This window comes from Culex pipiens, chromosome 2 (assembly GCF_016801865.2).
Source record: "Culex pipiens pallens isolate TS chromosome 2, TS_CPP_V2, whole genome shotgun sequence".
Classification (NCBI taxonomy): domain Eukaryota; kingdom Metazoa; phylum Arthropoda; class Insecta; order Diptera; family Culicidae; genus Culex; species Culex pipiens.
Genome location: NC_068938.1, coordinates 175,614,224 through 175,631,434, shown reverse-complemented (window position 1 = coordinate 175,631,434; position 17,211 = coordinate 175,614,224). Strand labels below are relative to the sequence as shown.

At 35.0% G+C, this 17,211-nt stretch overlaps 1 protein-coding gene, 2 long non-coding RNA genes and 2 other non-coding genes across 5 annotated transcripts; 1 reads left to right on the top strand and 4 right to left on the bottom strand.

Moving 5' to 3' along the window:
• Positions 1 to 1,629: 1,629 nt before the first annotated feature.
• On the bottom strand, positions 1,630 to 2,058 carry LOC120418192 (uncharacterized). Its single transcript, XM_039580494.1, has one exon. It carries the CDS (start codon positions 2,056 to 2,058, stop codon positions 1,630 to 1,632), a length of 429 nt encoding a protein of 142 aa, XP_039436428.1.
• A 3,571-nt stretch (positions 2,059 to 5,629) lies between these two features.
• Positions 5,630 to 6,231, bottom strand: LOC128093182 (uncharacterized). The gene is made up of 2 exons (XR_008212304.1): positions 6,093 to 6,231; positions 5,630 to 6,030 (listed from the first exon to the last, which is right to left on the bottom strand). It is a non-coding gene; the product is annotated as an uncharacterized LOC128093182 (long non-coding RNA).
• A 637-nt stretch (positions 6,232 to 6,868) lies between these two features.
• On the top strand, positions 6,869 to 7,425 carry LOC128093193 (uncharacterized). The gene is made up of 2 exons (XR_008212313.1): positions 6,869 to 6,975; positions 7,042 to 7,425. It is a non-coding gene; the product is annotated as an uncharacterized LOC128093193 (long non-coding RNA).
• An 8,867-nt stretch (positions 7,426 to 16,292) lies between these two features.
• On the bottom strand, positions 16,293 to 16,364 carry Trnap-cgg (transfer RNA proline (anticodon CGG)). The gene has a single exon. It is a non-coding gene; the product is annotated as a tRNA-Pro (tRNA).
• Positions 16,365 to 16,915: 551 nt separating this feature from the next.
• Trnap-cgg (transfer RNA proline (anticodon CGG)) lies at positions 16,916 to 16,987 on the bottom strand. Its single transcript has one exon. It is a non-coding gene; the product is annotated as a tRNA-Pro (tRNA).
• Between the last annotated feature and the right edge of the window lie 224 nt (positions 16,988 to 17,211).

Here is a 17,211-nt window from a genome sequence, read left to right as displayed (position 1 = left end):
GGGTGTTTTTGTAAATCCCTGACTCGGCTTAGAAAACTTCCAAAAAGCAAAAAACAAAAATGTTTATTGAACCTAGAGTTGCTTATTGGATAATAAATGTGAAAAATTAGTCCAAGTGTGTGGATACCAAAATTTAAATAGCACATTATTGAACTAAAAGTAAAGTAAATCTTTCCCTGTTCCTGAGGGGAACACCCTTGAAGAGTATCGGGGCCGGCATTTACAAAGCGGATTCAGTGGCAGTTTCATTCTCAACTTAATGTTAACATGTTAAGGTTATTGTTAACATTCCATAGGTCGCCTCCCTAAGGTGTCGTGATAAGGTCCAGTTTGTGACGATACACTACCTTCCCTTTACTAAGCAATCGATTCCAGAAGGGAAAAGATCACCAGTTGTGTTGGTCCGAGCCGGGATTTGAACCCCGATCTACCGCTTACGAGGCGGAAGCGTTACCACTGGGCTACGTGGCTCGGTCAATTGAACTAAAACAAACTTAAATAAATTAACTAAAGCAATATTTTTCCTAGTCGAACAAATAATAAATCTTAGTAATTTCGTCCAACAAGAAGTGGATCACATTTATCCACAGAAGATCTGAAAACTACAGCAAAGTGCAGGGGAAAATTACCAATTTAGGCAAAGTTAACGAGAAAATGATTGGCTCCGGCTGGTGTCTATTCCCGACCAGCACGAGCGAGTTCTATTTGCCGTCAGCTAATGAATTGTGTACAATTTTCTGCCACTCTCTCTGTTGGCTATGGTGTGGAATCATGATGGCGCGTCCTTTGAGCAGGGTGAGATGATCCGGGAGTTGGTCCCATACCCACCCCCGCATGCGTCCGGACGTATTCCATTTGGGATCCAATTACATTTTCAATTAACCGTCCCTGGCGATGCTCGGGCCGGGACCTGGTTGGGATGGCAATACTGGACAGCATATCTGCGGGGGAGTTATGTTTGAAAAGGTCGCAACGTGATTTTGAAACGTTTCTTTTTTTTTTATCACCATTTTAAGTATTTAAAAAAACCTTAAAATTATTCCAGGTGATAAGACAGCAACCATTTCCAACAGGGATGCTATTGACTATGAGGAAGCCCTTTGATCATGAACTGAGAAGATACAGAACAAAATAAAACTAGCACACATAACTTAGTAACTTAGTGGTTAATGATGATAAGGGACGACTGGTGGCGTTACCGATAGGTTTCTAGATCACTCTGCGATTATATCGGAAGATAGCGTTGTAGGCCAGTTCCAACAGCAAAGCTATCAACAGTATAGGATAAAGGGGGTTGCTTTTAATTGTACGCCAGGTAGTCGATAGAACATGGTGTGATACACACGTGGGGAAATGATTTTTTTCCTCTGTCACTCCTGCTTATGATAGAAGAATTATATGCAATTCTTTGGGTTATTTAACTTGTTACAATGTAGCAGTTGATATAGTTCAATGTCCAGAAAACTTACTCTTCAAATCATTAATTTTTTTGTTAGCTCTTTTAATTTATATTTTTGAACTCTGGCAGACACTGGATAAATCTTGACAGTCATTTCTAAAATTGATATTTCTTCACTAAACGTTAAGTAGGTTTCATAGATACCAAGTAAATATTTAATTTTCATATTTCTATCTACACTTGGTAATCTCAAACAAATACTGATTGTCGTCATAGAAAGGATTGTTGTGTCTCCAGAGGAAAATCCACCCGGCGTAAACGCCCATCCCGTGGTACAAAAGCTCGTTGTAGTACATATTCTTGATGTTGTACACCGGCCGGCCGTCCAGATCGTGCTCGATGATCTGCCAGTTGCCCTTGTCTCCGAGCCCATAGCGAGGAATCCAGGTGAACACCTTGCGCCGCTCCAGGTCGAAACTTTGCTCCCCGGCAAAAAGCTCCTCGTTCAGCTTAAAGTGCTTGATCCGGTAGAATCCTTTCCCCTTCGTGATGTACCACGCTTCCGGATAGCTCTCGGACACGTGCCGCCGATCGTCGTCGTGGTTGTACGAACTTTTTTTAGGTACATATTGGAGTTGACGTTCTTGATGAACACACATCCCGTGGGAACTGAGGCTTGGGCTACCGAGGCGAAAAATGCGATGCAAAACATGTGCTTCCACATGGTGCTGGGTTCAAGAGTGGACGTTTTGAGGTTAAAAAGCTGAACTGAACGGAGTTGGTTTCGAATGCAGCTTTTATACCAGAATCGAAGACACTAAAATTGATGAACAACCTCTTCGGTTTCACGATAATCTATAGCTGAACATTAAAGGAATAATACTTTTTGTGAGGAAGAAAACTCTCGCATTTTTAGGGGAAAACAACTATTATAACGTCATGATTCGAAATCCGGACACTTAGTAGCATATCATTTTCGTTATAGCTGACAAAAAAATCTTGTAATAAGCTGGAAATGAAGAAATATCATCAGGATGTAGTATTAACAGTCAGTTTTAAGAGAATGCATGCAAAATATGTCTTTTCTAACAATTTTTCATCAGAATTTGAAAATTAAAATGACTTGTTGTGCTTCGAATCACGGACACTGATAAAAGCTGATTCAAAATCCGGACACTTTTGCTTCGAATTCCAGACACTCGTTTTTTCTAATGAATCGCACAAATTTGGACTGAAATGTTGATGAATGGCATTCTTTAGGTCTCAAATAAGCTTTTAACATCAAAACAATCGATATTTTATATAAAAATTTGCTTGAATTTAAGGAAATTTAAACCATAAATTACTGCTTTGCCTTCCCGGTACCTATGAAATATTTCACGTGAAATGTTTCGCATTTTTGGTAATCTTATAATTTTATTTTATTTAATTGTTTTGACATAAACTACAGCGTTCAAACAAACTATAAATACAAGTTAGAATTCATCAAATAACACAGTTTTGACATTCATTATGCGAACTTATATCCAAATAATTGATTAAACAAGATGAGGTGTCCGGGTTTCGAAGCGTCCGGGAATTCGAATCACGTTACACTGACCGATTATAAAAAATCATCAAAATCTTTGTCGGTACAGTTTCGTATAGAAAAAAGCATATTAAATGATTATCATAATACCACTGCTGGTCACACTCTCTTATGAGCAACTAAAATTTGGGAAAACCCCCGCCATCAGGATTACTGCATCTTACGTGAGCGACCAAAATGGAATTCGTTTCGATCGTTCCAAAATGAAAACCAGTTTCTTTGCGAAGGTTTCACTTTCGATTGCTGTTACTATCTCGATTAGAAAGTCTAGAATGTTCTACGACATTAGAGCAGGAAGTTAGTTTTTGAATCTGATTAATAATGGGTTGACTAGTAGTACCGTCATCTGGGGTGAAACGGGACGCTTGCAAAATTGCAAGCTCTGAAAATGATGTCCCTATTCAGACATGAATTTTCTTGTTACATTCAATATGAGCCATTCTCTGCTAACTTACACGTAATCGGAACAAGTTGCCCCGACCCTTCGATTTTCGTCCCTGATCACGAATCTGAGCTACATTTTTCAAGATATCGTGACGGTGGGGTGGTACGACTCCTTCCATTTTTGAACAGGCGAGATAAAGACGTGTTCTTCAATTATTTTGCAATCAAATGGTGCTGATTTGAAAATTTGTTATCAAAGGGACTGTTATGTGAACTTGGACGAAAAATACAAAAAAAAAATATTTATAAACATAAGGTACTTGGTTGAAACCATCACGACTTATCGCGGTTTTACGAAAAATAGTTTTGTACATTAAAAATTAAATCACTGTCTTATATACAATTTTGTAGAACATAGTTACACTATAAAAAATAACGCTGCAAAGTAAGAAGAAACACAAAATTTAAAAAAGGAAATATTTTTTCCAAATGAAAAATATTAAACAAGTCTCTTGTCGCCAATTGAACAACAGAAAATTGTCGACAAATGGGAATTAAGGAATCTGAAATATGGAATTATGACAAATGGAAATGGAATTTTCGGGAAAATAACCAATAGGAAATGTGTTTCTTCGGTAAAATGACAGTTTGGTCAATTAGTTATTCAGGTAAATTACATGCAGGCAAACGGAACTTTTGGGATTTTTTTTCGGGGAAGTGGCAGTACGGGGATATGGAATTCGGGTATGCGGGATTTTGGGATAAGGGCTAGAGCCTTTTTTTCTAGATAATTTTACTCAAATTTGTAACCTGGTTTTACATTCGTCAGCAAGATAAAAGTTAAATTCATTGTTTACATCTTCTTATCAATTTTTGTTAAAAATGTGTTGTTTACTTTCGAAAATATATTTAGATTTTTTGTTCTAAATCTTTTTCTAATATGGTGACTAAATTTATTGAAACAGATTCAAAACAAACAAAAATAAAATTTCAATCCAAAAAAGGATGGCATAGTTCAAAAATGGATTTTACGAAAAATGGTGAAGTTTTGGAGCTTTGGTGTCTTCAAAAGAGTTGCTGTAAATAAAAAGGGCCAAAATTTAGTTTGGTTGAAAATAAGGGTGGTTCAAGATTAGGGGAATTTTGAAAATCTAACATTTCAGGAATATTTTTGGGTTTTTTTTTGTCTTGTAGAAAGTTGTTGGACTTGCCAACCCAAGCAACTTTGGCGAAGACACCAAAATGTTATCTCGTAATCTACGCCTTCTACGACCAAATTTAGAGAAAGCATCTTAACAAAACTCTAAAAGTCAGTTTATTGAACATGGCAATTCAGGGTTAAGTTTAAATGATAATTATGCATGGAAACCCAAAATATGATTAAAAATCGATTTTTTCGACGCTTTGGCTCAATTCTGAGGGCAGATTCAGCGGACAAAATTAAACAGAAAAAATATGTTTGGACAATTTTCGAGTTTCATTAGGGTGGTCCCATATGGTTTTCCCTTGAAAAATAAACTTTTCAAATGCAGATATCTCAAGTTAAAGAAAAACACCCCTGAGATTTTTTCAGCGTTAGTAGTGCTGAATTTCTTCTTTCAAATGCAACCTGGCGCATAAAATTTGGCTTGCGCCTTTTAGAGATATTTTAGTTTAAAATTTTACCTTAAAATGGCTGTATCTATTGACCCTTAAGTCCAAATGTTTGTTTTTTAGAGCTCTAAAAGTGCCACCAATATCACTTTTCACTAAAACTTAACCCTGAATAGCCATGTTCAAAAAACTGATTTTTAGAGGTTTGCTATCTTTATTTTTGGTCGTAGAAGGCGTAGATTACGGGATAAAATTTTGGTGTCTTCGCCAAAGTTGCTTGGATTGGCAAGCCTAACAACTTTCTACAAGACGAAAAAATACCCAAAAATATTCCTGAAAAGTTAGATTTTCATAATCACTCTGATCGTGGACCACCCTAATTTTCAACCAAACCAAAAGTTGCCTCTTTTCATTTACAAAAACCCTTCTGAAGACACCAAAGCTCCAAAACTTTACATTTTTTCGGAAAATCCATTTCCACTTTATTTTGCGATCTGGACCACTGTGCAAAAAAATAAGAGATATTTTTTCTATTGTTCTTATCAAAAACCCTACTGAGAAAATCAAATTATATTTTTTTGTTGTTTTTGTGTGCAGTTCAGATGAAATAAAATGTTTTAGTTTCTCATTTTTAACTTTTCACACAAAATAAAAACAAAAGAATGTTTTTTTTGTTGAATTATTTTTTATTTGAATATTTTACACTTTCAATTAGTTTAACTTACACTTTTTATTACCATATTTTACTGAAATAATCACATTGTTTTATAGGATCACATAAATTCGACATAAGTTATCAGTACTGAATATTGCTTTAAAAATCATAATAATCCAAGTCGACGGATGCAACGCGAATGTTTTTCTTTGTAGGGGTGAAATCATCCACGAGATGTTTGATAGATCTAACCGTTTCTACACCCGTCCGAAACGTTCCAAGAGCTGCATTAATTGGATCTAAGCTAATGTTGATTTGTCTGGTTTTTCGGGCCGAATTTTCCATTTTTGAGTCATTAATGATTGGCTGTGCTATTCCGATGACCAAAAGGAAGATGAAGATTAAAGAAACCTGTAATTGAATGTTTGATGAGTTATCAAAAAAAAAATCAGTAAAATATGCTTAAAACTTACTTGTAAATGTTTGCTCATTTTTTGAATGCTAAAAATGCCAAGCAACTAACCAAAGCCACCAAAGACCACCTCTGTCCACTGTGGATCCCCAAACGACTCTGACTGCTTAGTTTGATAAGAACCATAAAAGTGATTTAGCCAGACGTCCTCAAAACAGGTTTGGTTTTGGCAATTTGGCAATGCTGTGCTCAAGGTTAAACAAGTTCCCGGGCAGACGGTAATAACAAAATTCATGCCATTTCAAAAACAAATGCTGTTGAAATACTAGAAAATGTTATGGAATCTTCTTGAAAAATCAATTTTTGCATAAGAGATAAATAACATTTTATGATATCATAACAAAATTTGTTATTGGTCTGATATTGGTTGAACGCCAAACCAACTTTGAAATATTTTTTTATGGAAGAATACCTCCAACTGTTATTGGGATGATCGGACTAGTTGTTAGAATAACAAAGATTTGTTCGAAGGGTAACTAAAAAAATATTAGTTTGTTAATACTATAACAATCCTATAACAAAAAATCATAACGACGAATAACAAATCCTGTTATAAATAACATAAAATGTTACAGGCCAAGAAGTTTCAAATATCAAAAAATGTTATTCCCAAGTTATTTCCGTCTGCTCGGGTGTGGTGTTTGATGTCTGGGAGAGAAGAAAAAGAAGCAAATTTGGGTTTTCCAAACGCATTTTCGAGAACACTCCAAAGGTTTTTGTTGTTGGGAAATCCAACAGTTTTGAATTTTTAAGAGCGAGATTCGTATATAAAATGGAATTTAAGGACCGTTTTCAATAGAAGTTTATAACAATTCAAAAAGAGCAGGTGTGTCTCAATCTATAATATCAGCGCGTCATCGTGGAAAATGATACACTGTTTAAAAGTACGTCAATATATCCACCACCAAAGCTATGACTTTATTCTCAATTATCTCACTATTTTTTTCCAGATTTTCCTGATCATCGCCTGCACTGGGCTCCTCATCGAAGCTCTGCCAACCGCCCGTAGAAACCAGCTTGAAGATCGGACAGTTGTGGGGGGTTCAGTGTTAAGCCCACTTTTAAGAAATAAACGGGCTGACAACTTGAAAGAACACGCGGAAAGAGCCGCACTGACTCCTGCCAAGGTAGTTGCGGAATCAGTGATCTGGACTCCTGTCATACACGCCTACGAAGGAATTGCTCAAAGTTTTTAAAATATTGGTGATTTGTTTGGATGATGAATGGCAATTGGAGCAGAAATAAATTATAATCAATTGTAGAAATAAAATGTAGCAATTATGAACAAATCGCAAATCGATTTTGTCCATTTTGCATCGTTTGGATTCATACATGCATGGGAGCTGTTCTTACAAAAAGCTATGAAAATGTTCGAAAACCCCTATCTTGTTGAGAGACACTCTGATTGATTTGGTATCTTTGGCAAAGTTGTAGGATATGATTAGGACTTTTCAGAAAAAAAAATAACCTTTTTACTTACTTTACTTTACTTTCGTAGACAACTTTTTATACATTCATTACCACAAAAACTCGATTTTGACCAATTTTTGATTTTGAGATGTTTTGATAAATTTAAAATGACCAAAATTCATTTTACAAAAATTTCACTTTGTAATCTATATATCTATATGGCAACGGAGCACTTCCATTCGACCAGTTTTTGTTTTTTTCTATAATGTAATCCATATGGGAGAATTGTCATTTCTACCACTCGAAAAAAAAAACCATCAAAATAATATTTTTGAAAAAAATGGAGTGGCCTTCGGGTAATTCTCTACCAACTCACACGAAATCGGGAAAAGTTGTCACGACCCCTCTTCGATTTTCGTGATAATTTATCCTAAAGCGTAACTTTTGTCCCTGATGACGAATCCGAGGTCCGTTTTTTTATATCTCAGAACGAAGAGGCGGTGCGACCCTTTCAATTTTTAAACATGCGAAAAAAGCATGCCTGAAATGGTGATGAGATGGATATTTGGTGTCATAGGGACTCGATGGCGTACTAAAAAATCTGAAAATATGTATTTTTCATAAAAAACGCATTTTTTACACACTCCATTCTGAAAGAAAATCAACTGTAAATTTTTTTTTGAAAATGTAATTAAAAGTGCTGATGAATCTACAACTATTTTAACACAAAAATTATCATTTTAATTTTTATGTTTTTTTTTTATTTACATTGCAGGGTTATTTTTGAGATTGTAAAAATGTTCTAGAAAATTGTTGAACAGAGAATAAAAAAAATATTGATACAAAAATATAAGGGTTTGCTTATAATCATCACGAGGTATCGCGGTTTTACGAAAAAAAAGGTTTGAAAATAGAAACAAAAATAAACGCAAAAAGTAACATTTTCAAAACTTTTATTTTGTAAAATTGCGATAACTCGTCATGGCTTCAAGCAAAACCTTATGTTTATATAAAAATTTATGTAATTATCTGTTCTACAACTTTGTAGGATAATGTTATACTTTTTAAAATAACCCTGCAAAGTTAGAAAAAAAAACATGAAATTTCAAAACTAAAAATGTTGTTCTAAGTGGAAAATTACTCTTCTGAGTTAATAGATTCAAAAAGTACACTAAATTGAGTGCTGCTCGGGACGCGCAGTCCTGTTTTTTCGCGCTGTAGTTATAAAGCAAGATCGATCTTGAAAATTATTCATATTAATCGGTGAGTTATTGTGTGCTTCAAGCCCTTGTGTTGAAAAGACCTTCCCATAGCTCCGTAGCTCGGAGGGCTCGACGTCGGTTGTTTGTGTGTTAAGTCCTCTCTATAGCATCGTAGCTCGAGAGGCAACGAAAATCAATACCTTATCTAGCTAACAGAAAGAAGATCGGAAGACACTTGATGGTTGAGTTCGTCGCGTCTATTCCGTAACAAATTCATGAACTAAATGATTATATAATTAAAAATCAGACTACGCTATCATTGCAGCATTGCGTTTAACACCTCATTTTATAAATAAATATTATTTGGTTTTATCTTTCCACAGCCGGCTGTCTAAGATTAAACCATTTCATTAAAAAATTAACAACAGTTAAACGGGAAATGTCTCATCCGCAGCATCCGATTGTTTGCCTTTAGAATAATATAATACCTTTCAACAAGCACTATGATTTTGGGTCGCATCATCATCTTCTATGATGAATCCTGACCAAACACCCTATCCTACTAACAAGTTTTCAGGTTCCTGGCGCTCGTGGGGTGTAAGCACAGAGTAAATCAGCTGCCCTAGTAGCAACCTGCGCTAACTAACATTCCCGTCCCTTAAAATCGAGATCTACAAACTGACATGGCGGGCGCCGTTGGTGGCCAATGACTGTTACCTATTCGCAACTGATCTTGCTTTAGCAATCATGGTGTTTTATCTTTTCGGCGCATTCATACATGCTGTTGATAAGGGAAACACCACTTGATCGTCGAAGCCTATGATCAGTAGTGCTGAAAGGATATTACGGTCCTGTTCAGCAAAGGAGAAGGACAACCATGGGTGGTCTCTCATGCTCATGCTCATGCTCTCAAAAAGTACACTAAATTATCCTTAAAACTACATGTTCGGATTCGTGATCAGGGACAAAAAATACGCCTTAAGACAATTCCCGATCTTGTGTGAGTTGGTAGAGGATAACCCTTTTTCGGGTTTGGTGGAGAATTGCTCTTTTGGATCTTTTGTTGGATAAATATGATTTGTGGAATATTATAACAAAAATGTTATTGTTATCATCAAATTCCTTTTTTCCTTTTGCGATAAAACTAGTACTAAAATCCAGCCTGTTAAAAATACGCGAGCAGGGTCGAAAAATCGTACAATTGATTCTTACCTATTCATAACTCCGTAGCGATGTTCTTTATAAAAATAAAAGATTTTTGATTAATTGAAATTTGATTTTGAATTTAAAATCAAATTTTTCAATAAGGTTTAAAAATGTTGAAATGTTGTTTGTCATTGTCTCCAAATTATAATTTTTCCTTTAATGCCATACACATTTTGCACTATTGTAAACTTTAGCGCCATGTCCCAATTCTGAAAAATTGTTTTTGCAATTCCATCGTGAAACTACTTACTTTTCCTATCATTCTTGAACGACGAAATAGCAAACTTTTCTGTACGAAAAATAACAGAATCGAATAGCAACACTTTTCAAAATAAATGCTGAAAAGTTCTACTTTTCATCACTGAAATGGGTGCTGAAAAGTTGAACTTTTCAGCACTTGTTTCGAAAAGTAACACTTTTCAACATTTTTTGATTTAAACGATTTATTGACAAAATACATGAAAATTTGACTTAAAATTTCACTCAATGGGTGTTTTTCGGAATAGCAAAAAATGTTGTATGGAACTCGTTGCAAAACTTGATTTTTTCAGCAAGGCGGTTTCAAAAACACCCAAAAAGCAAAAATTGTAAGTTTGGTTTATTGGACCTTTTAAAAAAACTCCAGATTTGTATTACCAGACCACCAGAATTTATTGAGACTTGGGTGGAAAAAAAATATGCAATATAGTTTTTTTGTCATAAAGAAAGTATGAACAATGTAACATCAAAAACAAAACAAAAATGCAAAAAATATTTATATTCGATTGATGAGAAAATATAAATTGCCTCAATCTGCTAAAATAGTGGTTTTATAGAAGAATAATACTATAAAACATGAGAAAAGATTCGATTTATGATTATTTTTAAAATATCCGAATTTTCTACAGCTGATTCCCATCAATCTTATTTTAATTATTTTCATTTACGCATACACACTTAAATTGTCCAAAGACATTCAGTTGACATTGATTGCCGGTGGTACCTTATGTACCGGCACATTTTTTTTGGACTCCCAAAACACCGGTTATTTACAAACCAGCAGCAGCAGTGGCACAAATACTACGAAAAGCAACTCACGCCAATTTCGGCACGTTTCGGGCGACTCGGGCCGCGCGGCTTTCGCACCCGAAATCGCGCGACCTAAGCGTGCTACACAATCAAGTGTGTGGCTGTGTGTGCGCACGTTAGAAGAAGAGGCAGCTAGTAAAGACAGTTGAGCCGGCTGTTTACTATTTTTAGCTTGTTTGGGGGTAATTTGGGTTGAAATTTTCGGAATTTTAAATGATGATGAAATTTTTAAAATACTTTGAAAAAGAATCTGAATTTCAGGAAATATTTTATATTAATAAATTTTACCCCATTAAACCCCTCCTCATAAAAACTGCTTGAAACCGAAGTAGAAAACGACGAAAGAAGGCAAAGGCAGAGGTACGCAAAAAGCGATAAACAACGCGAAAAGAACAACACAACAACGACAACCAGCGAAACCGCGAGGTTGTCCTTGAAAACACCGAAAAACAAAGTGCTGTTGCTGCTGTTGGTGGCCAACCGGCAGAGAACCGGCAAAAACAAGAGAATCTGGATTGAAGAGTGGGTACAAAGTGGAGAGTGATGGAACGATGGAGACTTTATTTGGGATTGTTAAATTTAGGGAATAATATAAATTGTAAATTGACTTTTACTTACAAACTAAAATGTTCAATCTTTCGAATACGAAAGGGAAGAAGTCTTGGAAAAGGTGACTTAGAAAAATATGAATTTCCTTGCTTTAAAATACTTAATAACAAATTTATCTGCTCAAATTGAACTGTTTTAAAAATAATTTAAATTTCAAAAAAATGTTACCACCGGCTTTCCTTCTAAAATTCTGCAAAAAAAAAAACTCGCAAATCTCTCTTCCTCTTGCCATTCTAAACATAATCGTTTCTGGTGAATTTTCTCAAGGACATCGCTTGCAGGCTGTCTTTCAACAGAAGCTTTTTTTTCTGAGTGCCAGAAGCTGGCACTTTATTTCGGAACACATTTCCATCCATTTTGACGTTACACTTGGTTAGGTTGTCTTCGTCGTCCACCGAGAAGCGTCCATCAACAAAAATTTGGAAACTTTTTCTTTTATATAAGTGTTATGTTCTACAACTTATTTTTTTGTATTTATAATATATATTTCATTAAAAAAATCTTGTTAATGCGTACAATAAAAACTTATAATAGTTGTATGTCATAAAATATATTTACAAATCATAAAACAAGAACTAGGAGGAATAGACCCATTTTTGTCACACTAAGCCATTGAACCTATTCTCGTCACTTTGACTTTTAATAGAAATGGACCGAGAAAGAGTGTATTTCCCCTAGTTGAATTCCCTGAAACATTTCCCGTTTGAAGAAGCGCTGTTTTTTCCTGCTCGCGTCTTCACATAAATTCACTGTTGTCAGAAATATGACAGAGAATCGTGTAGAAAGGCAGCCAGCGGGCAAAAAAAAAACACATTTTGCCGAGAAATGGCTGAAAGATAATGACAGCAGATATACTGTAAACCAAGGGAGTGAGAAAAAAAAGAACAAATTCAACGTAAGCTGAAACGATTCGGGCGATTAAAATTTTCGACAATTTTGCCATTGCTGGGCGAAAAAGATGATGGCAGTAATGGTATCGCTCTGGTGATGTTTGCTAAATTTCTTTCTTGTTTTGCTGTATACCAAGTGTGATAAATATTTATGGGTGGATATTACAATCAACAAATTTCAGCAAACAAAAATAAAACATATTAACGGCTAAATCCATTTTAAATATTCTGGATTAAGATAACTTTTAGTATAAAAAATCAACCTCATTTTTTATTTTTCTTAAAAGTTCAAACGATATGGATATTTAATTTGTTATGTCTGATTTGTTCCAAAATTTCAATTTTCATATTATAGTGAAAGTACATGAAATCGTTTTTTTTTGCAAAAGAGGATTGTTTTTTGAAAATTCCATTAATTTTATAATACTTTAGTAATTTTTGATATTGATTTCAACAGTATTTCATTTGTTTGAGACTTTTTTCAACATTGATTAATTTACGACTGGTGCAAAAAATTTCTTGACATTTCTCACTCCTTCCCGGCGTTGTCTGTCAGCGGTAGTAAACCTATCTCAACAGGAAATTATTTCTGTTATTTAATAATTCTTGACCGCGCCCACGCACGCACGGCGAACTTCCTCTGCTGCTACTGCTGCTTTCAAGGTTCTTTCCTACCCATCGGTGGAACGTCACATCAGAGCGCTGTAATAATATCTTGTCGTGGCAGTGCTTGCTTGTCACACGCCAATTTGTGTTGTTTAGAGAAAAACAAATTTACGCCAATATGCTAGAAATAAAAAATATCGAAGATGCACATTTACCTAGAATTTATTTCAAATTTGTTCATAAATCCATAAAAAATAACAAAAACTAATTACTGCTCACAACCTTCTTACGTAAACAAAGTACAATCAAGGCGATCTACTACCAGCTTGGTGATCATCAGATTGGACGCGTTCAACGTGAGAAGGATGAGGGTGGAATGTGAATGTTGTTGTTGTTAGAACTGCTCGGATGACACTCTATGACAGATGAATTCAACGCAGTAGCTAGTAGGTAGTAGGTGTTTAATGGTTAAACAACACGCAGTTGGTTGAAGAATTGAACACTTTTTTAAATAGCATAGCATATTTCAGATAAAAACTAATGTTTCCAAAAAAAAAACTGAAAATACATTGAACTTTCATTTCTAATTTCAAATCGAATAACGATAATATTTTTTAACATTGGAGTTCGATCAAAAAACATATTCCTACTTTTGTATTTATTGTAATTTTAATTGAAAAATATTATTTTATTTTGCTTCAGCTTTGCACCTGAATATATTTTTTCTGTTTGCCGGCATACTTACCTGTTCTATTAGTATATGATTTCAACCATATTGATATAATTTTAACGTTTTACTATTTTTCAACTTTTTTGCCCTACCTTCCCCTTTATGCAAGCAAAAACTTGAAATAATTGTAACGGCCTTTTAAAATAATTAAAAAATCAATTAAAATGCTTTAAAAAATTATTCCAATTATATCTGTATAATTTTATGTATTTGTTTGTTAATTTTCAAAAAAAAAAAAATGGCCATAATTCATACTGAAAAAACATAAAACATACATTTGAATAAGGATTAAAATTAAAGAAAATATTAGCTTGATTCAACATTCAAACTATTTGTTTTAATTCCTTTTAATGATTTTACACAGTTTCTTAAAATCAGTTCAATTCAAATTATTTCTTACGTGTTTTCAAACCTACAAACATTTTTCATAATTTCACATGCTTCTCAAATATATGTTCTAAAGTAAAATTTTCATGACAGTTATAGCGTGTAGCTTCTTTTAGTTTTGACTCTAGGTATTACAATAATAATTTTAAAGTTTAACCATATCCAGGCAAAATTATCACTAGGCCGTTGTAAATATAATTCAAAGTGAATGTATTCTGAAACACTTTTCACTTTAAAATGTTAATTCAATTCCTTCCCAGCCATAGTCGAGGAACATAAACTAAAATAATTTTTGCAATGGCCTTATTTTTATTAAAATTATTTAAATTTATAATATTTTTTATCAAAATAAAACCATTAGAGAATATTTTCCACAGCGAAATCACGTTTTCTTCAACAAAAAAATGGTTCAAAATAAACTTTAAATTAATTTTAAATTAACTCATTTACATTAACATTTTACATAAGCCATAAAATGTGATCAATGTTTTTTTTCATGGTTCAATATAAAAAATAAATAGGGAACTTTAAGATCATATTAAAAACAATGATGATATCATTAACTCAACGTCAATTTTATTTTCAGTATTGTGTGACGTTTAAGATTTGTTTTCGATCAATTACTTAGAAGAAAAATTCTCTACCAATACCGGAAATGGATTTTATTTGTATTTTTTGATTTGGCTCAAGCTTTATGGGGGCCTTCCTTATGACCAAAAACGCTATTTTGTGTCATTGGTTCTCCCATACAAGTCTCCTTACAAAAATGGTACGTAGTTATTCAAACAGCTGTAACATTTGAGTGAATTTTCTGATCAATTTCGTGTCTTCGGCAAAGTCGTAGGTATTGTTGTGGACAATTGAAAAAAAATAGGTACACGGAAAAAATGCAGGTTTTTCAATCAACACAAAAACTCAATTTCCCAAAACCCAAAATTACGTGCTGTTTTTTTTTGATTTTCGAAATGTTTTGGTATGTTTTAGGAGACAAATATCTACAACTTTTGAGCCATAGAGAAACATGGTCAAAAAATCTGCCGCCAAGTTATATTTTTTTGAAAAATAGTGATTTTTGGAAAAAATCGAAATTTTATACCAAAAAAAAAATGAACTCAAACAGCAATCAATCATTTTAGACGACAGGAGATGTGTTAAAAAATTGTATTGCCAAAAACAGGATCGCACTGTAGCCTTCAAAAAGAAAACTAAAATGAAAAAAATAATAAAAAGTCTTCTTTTTGTAGTTTCATGCAACACTACTATTTCAATCAAAATCAATTATGTTTCATTCCAACCAAAACGGTTGATAATTTCCCAAAAATAGTTCCATCTGCGCCACCACAATCACAATAAACCCCCCACCCAGCGCAAAGCATATACCACACGTGTGCACGTCCATCGTCACCCAAACTCAACACACGTGTGCCCGCGGTTCCGTGCCGTAGCATCTGTCCGAGGATTATTACGTGCGGGGTTGGTTCTTCACCACGCCTTCACTTCCTCTACCTTTTACCTTCTTCTGCCTCAAAAAGCAACGTCTGGCTTTGGTGGGTTATTGCGCCGTGGTGCGCGTCAAATTATGATTCCTGCCGGTGGTAGGCCGTGTGTAGATTTCGTCCTGGTTCCTGGTTCAGGACGCTCCACGACGACCACGAGAACCACACGCGAGAGAACGCGACAAGGTGTGTGTAATTAGTTTCGGAAACCGCTTCCACGTGCACGCATAACTATGTGTATGTGTGTGTGTGTTTGGGCCTATCATCACGCATCAACGATATTTTTGGAGATAGTTTTAATTAAGGAGTTACCAACACCTACATTTGTTCATACTTATTTTGAAAATCACATAAAAAATTAAGTTATTTTTTGTGTAAAACTCATTTGAATTTTTGACAGCCATGTTCAATTTTTCATTGATTTTTATATTTACATAGTAAATTATCAAAAGGGCGTAACCCAACGTTAACCTTCACTAGAGCAAGTGAGATTGACTGTTTGTTTACATCTAAGGTTACACCATTTTGAAAAGATGTCATGGATTTTTAATTTATCGATTTTTATCTGATTAGAAGCCACCAAAAAAATATCACACAGGGCTCGACCGGGATTTGAACCCGGGACCTCTCGCACCCGAAGCGAAAATCATACCCCTAGACCATCGAGCCATGTTGTTATAAGTTTTTCAAGGTGTGTGGCAATTTTTTTTATCAAAATACATATTTTTTCCTTTCAAAATCCATTTTTTTCTAAATTTTGTTTTAAGTTTCCCAGAAGTATTTATTTATTTTTATTCTAAATTTTCAAGAGCTTTTTTATGGAAGGAAAGTGAGATCAATAATTTATAAAAAGGAGAATTTAGTCGTTTGCTCGATTTCAAAGAAAAGCTCATGAAGAGGTAACCCCTCAACCCGTGCAAGGATCCAATCGTGTGCGCCTGTTGCGTAACAACACTCTCCGAACCCGACGCCTGCTTCTAATGCCTTGTTCCTTACTGTGTGGTTCTGGCAGATGCCAGATGGCCTAAAGTGGATTCGACTTGGCAGTCCGGAAAAAAGTTGTCGGATTAATAATTCACGGCCCTAATTAACGATGATGACGACTACTTACCAAGCTCAAGCTGACATTTAACAGTTTTAAGGAGGAGGTTAAGCGAATTCCTCAAGCGTACGATTCTGACACGCAATGCAATTGGGTTAAAAAAAAACTTTTCCACACAGGGCTCGACCGGGATTTGAACCCGGGACCTCTCGCACCCGAAGCGAGAATCATACCCCTAGACCATCGAGCCGTGCCATGAGTGCTGGAGTGGCGGTACGCTCGCGGTGATTCGGGGTTGTGGTGTGAGCAGCAAAACACACTCCGCACTATTTGAACGTGAATGATTTTTATTTTCTTTACGAGAGTCGGCCGCGAAGCGCTACAGACTCGACTACGACGGCGATGTAAAACGATGTGATGGCAAAGGCGACGAGGGAAGGGAGTGTGCGATAACAGATTGAAAAGGCAGCAAGG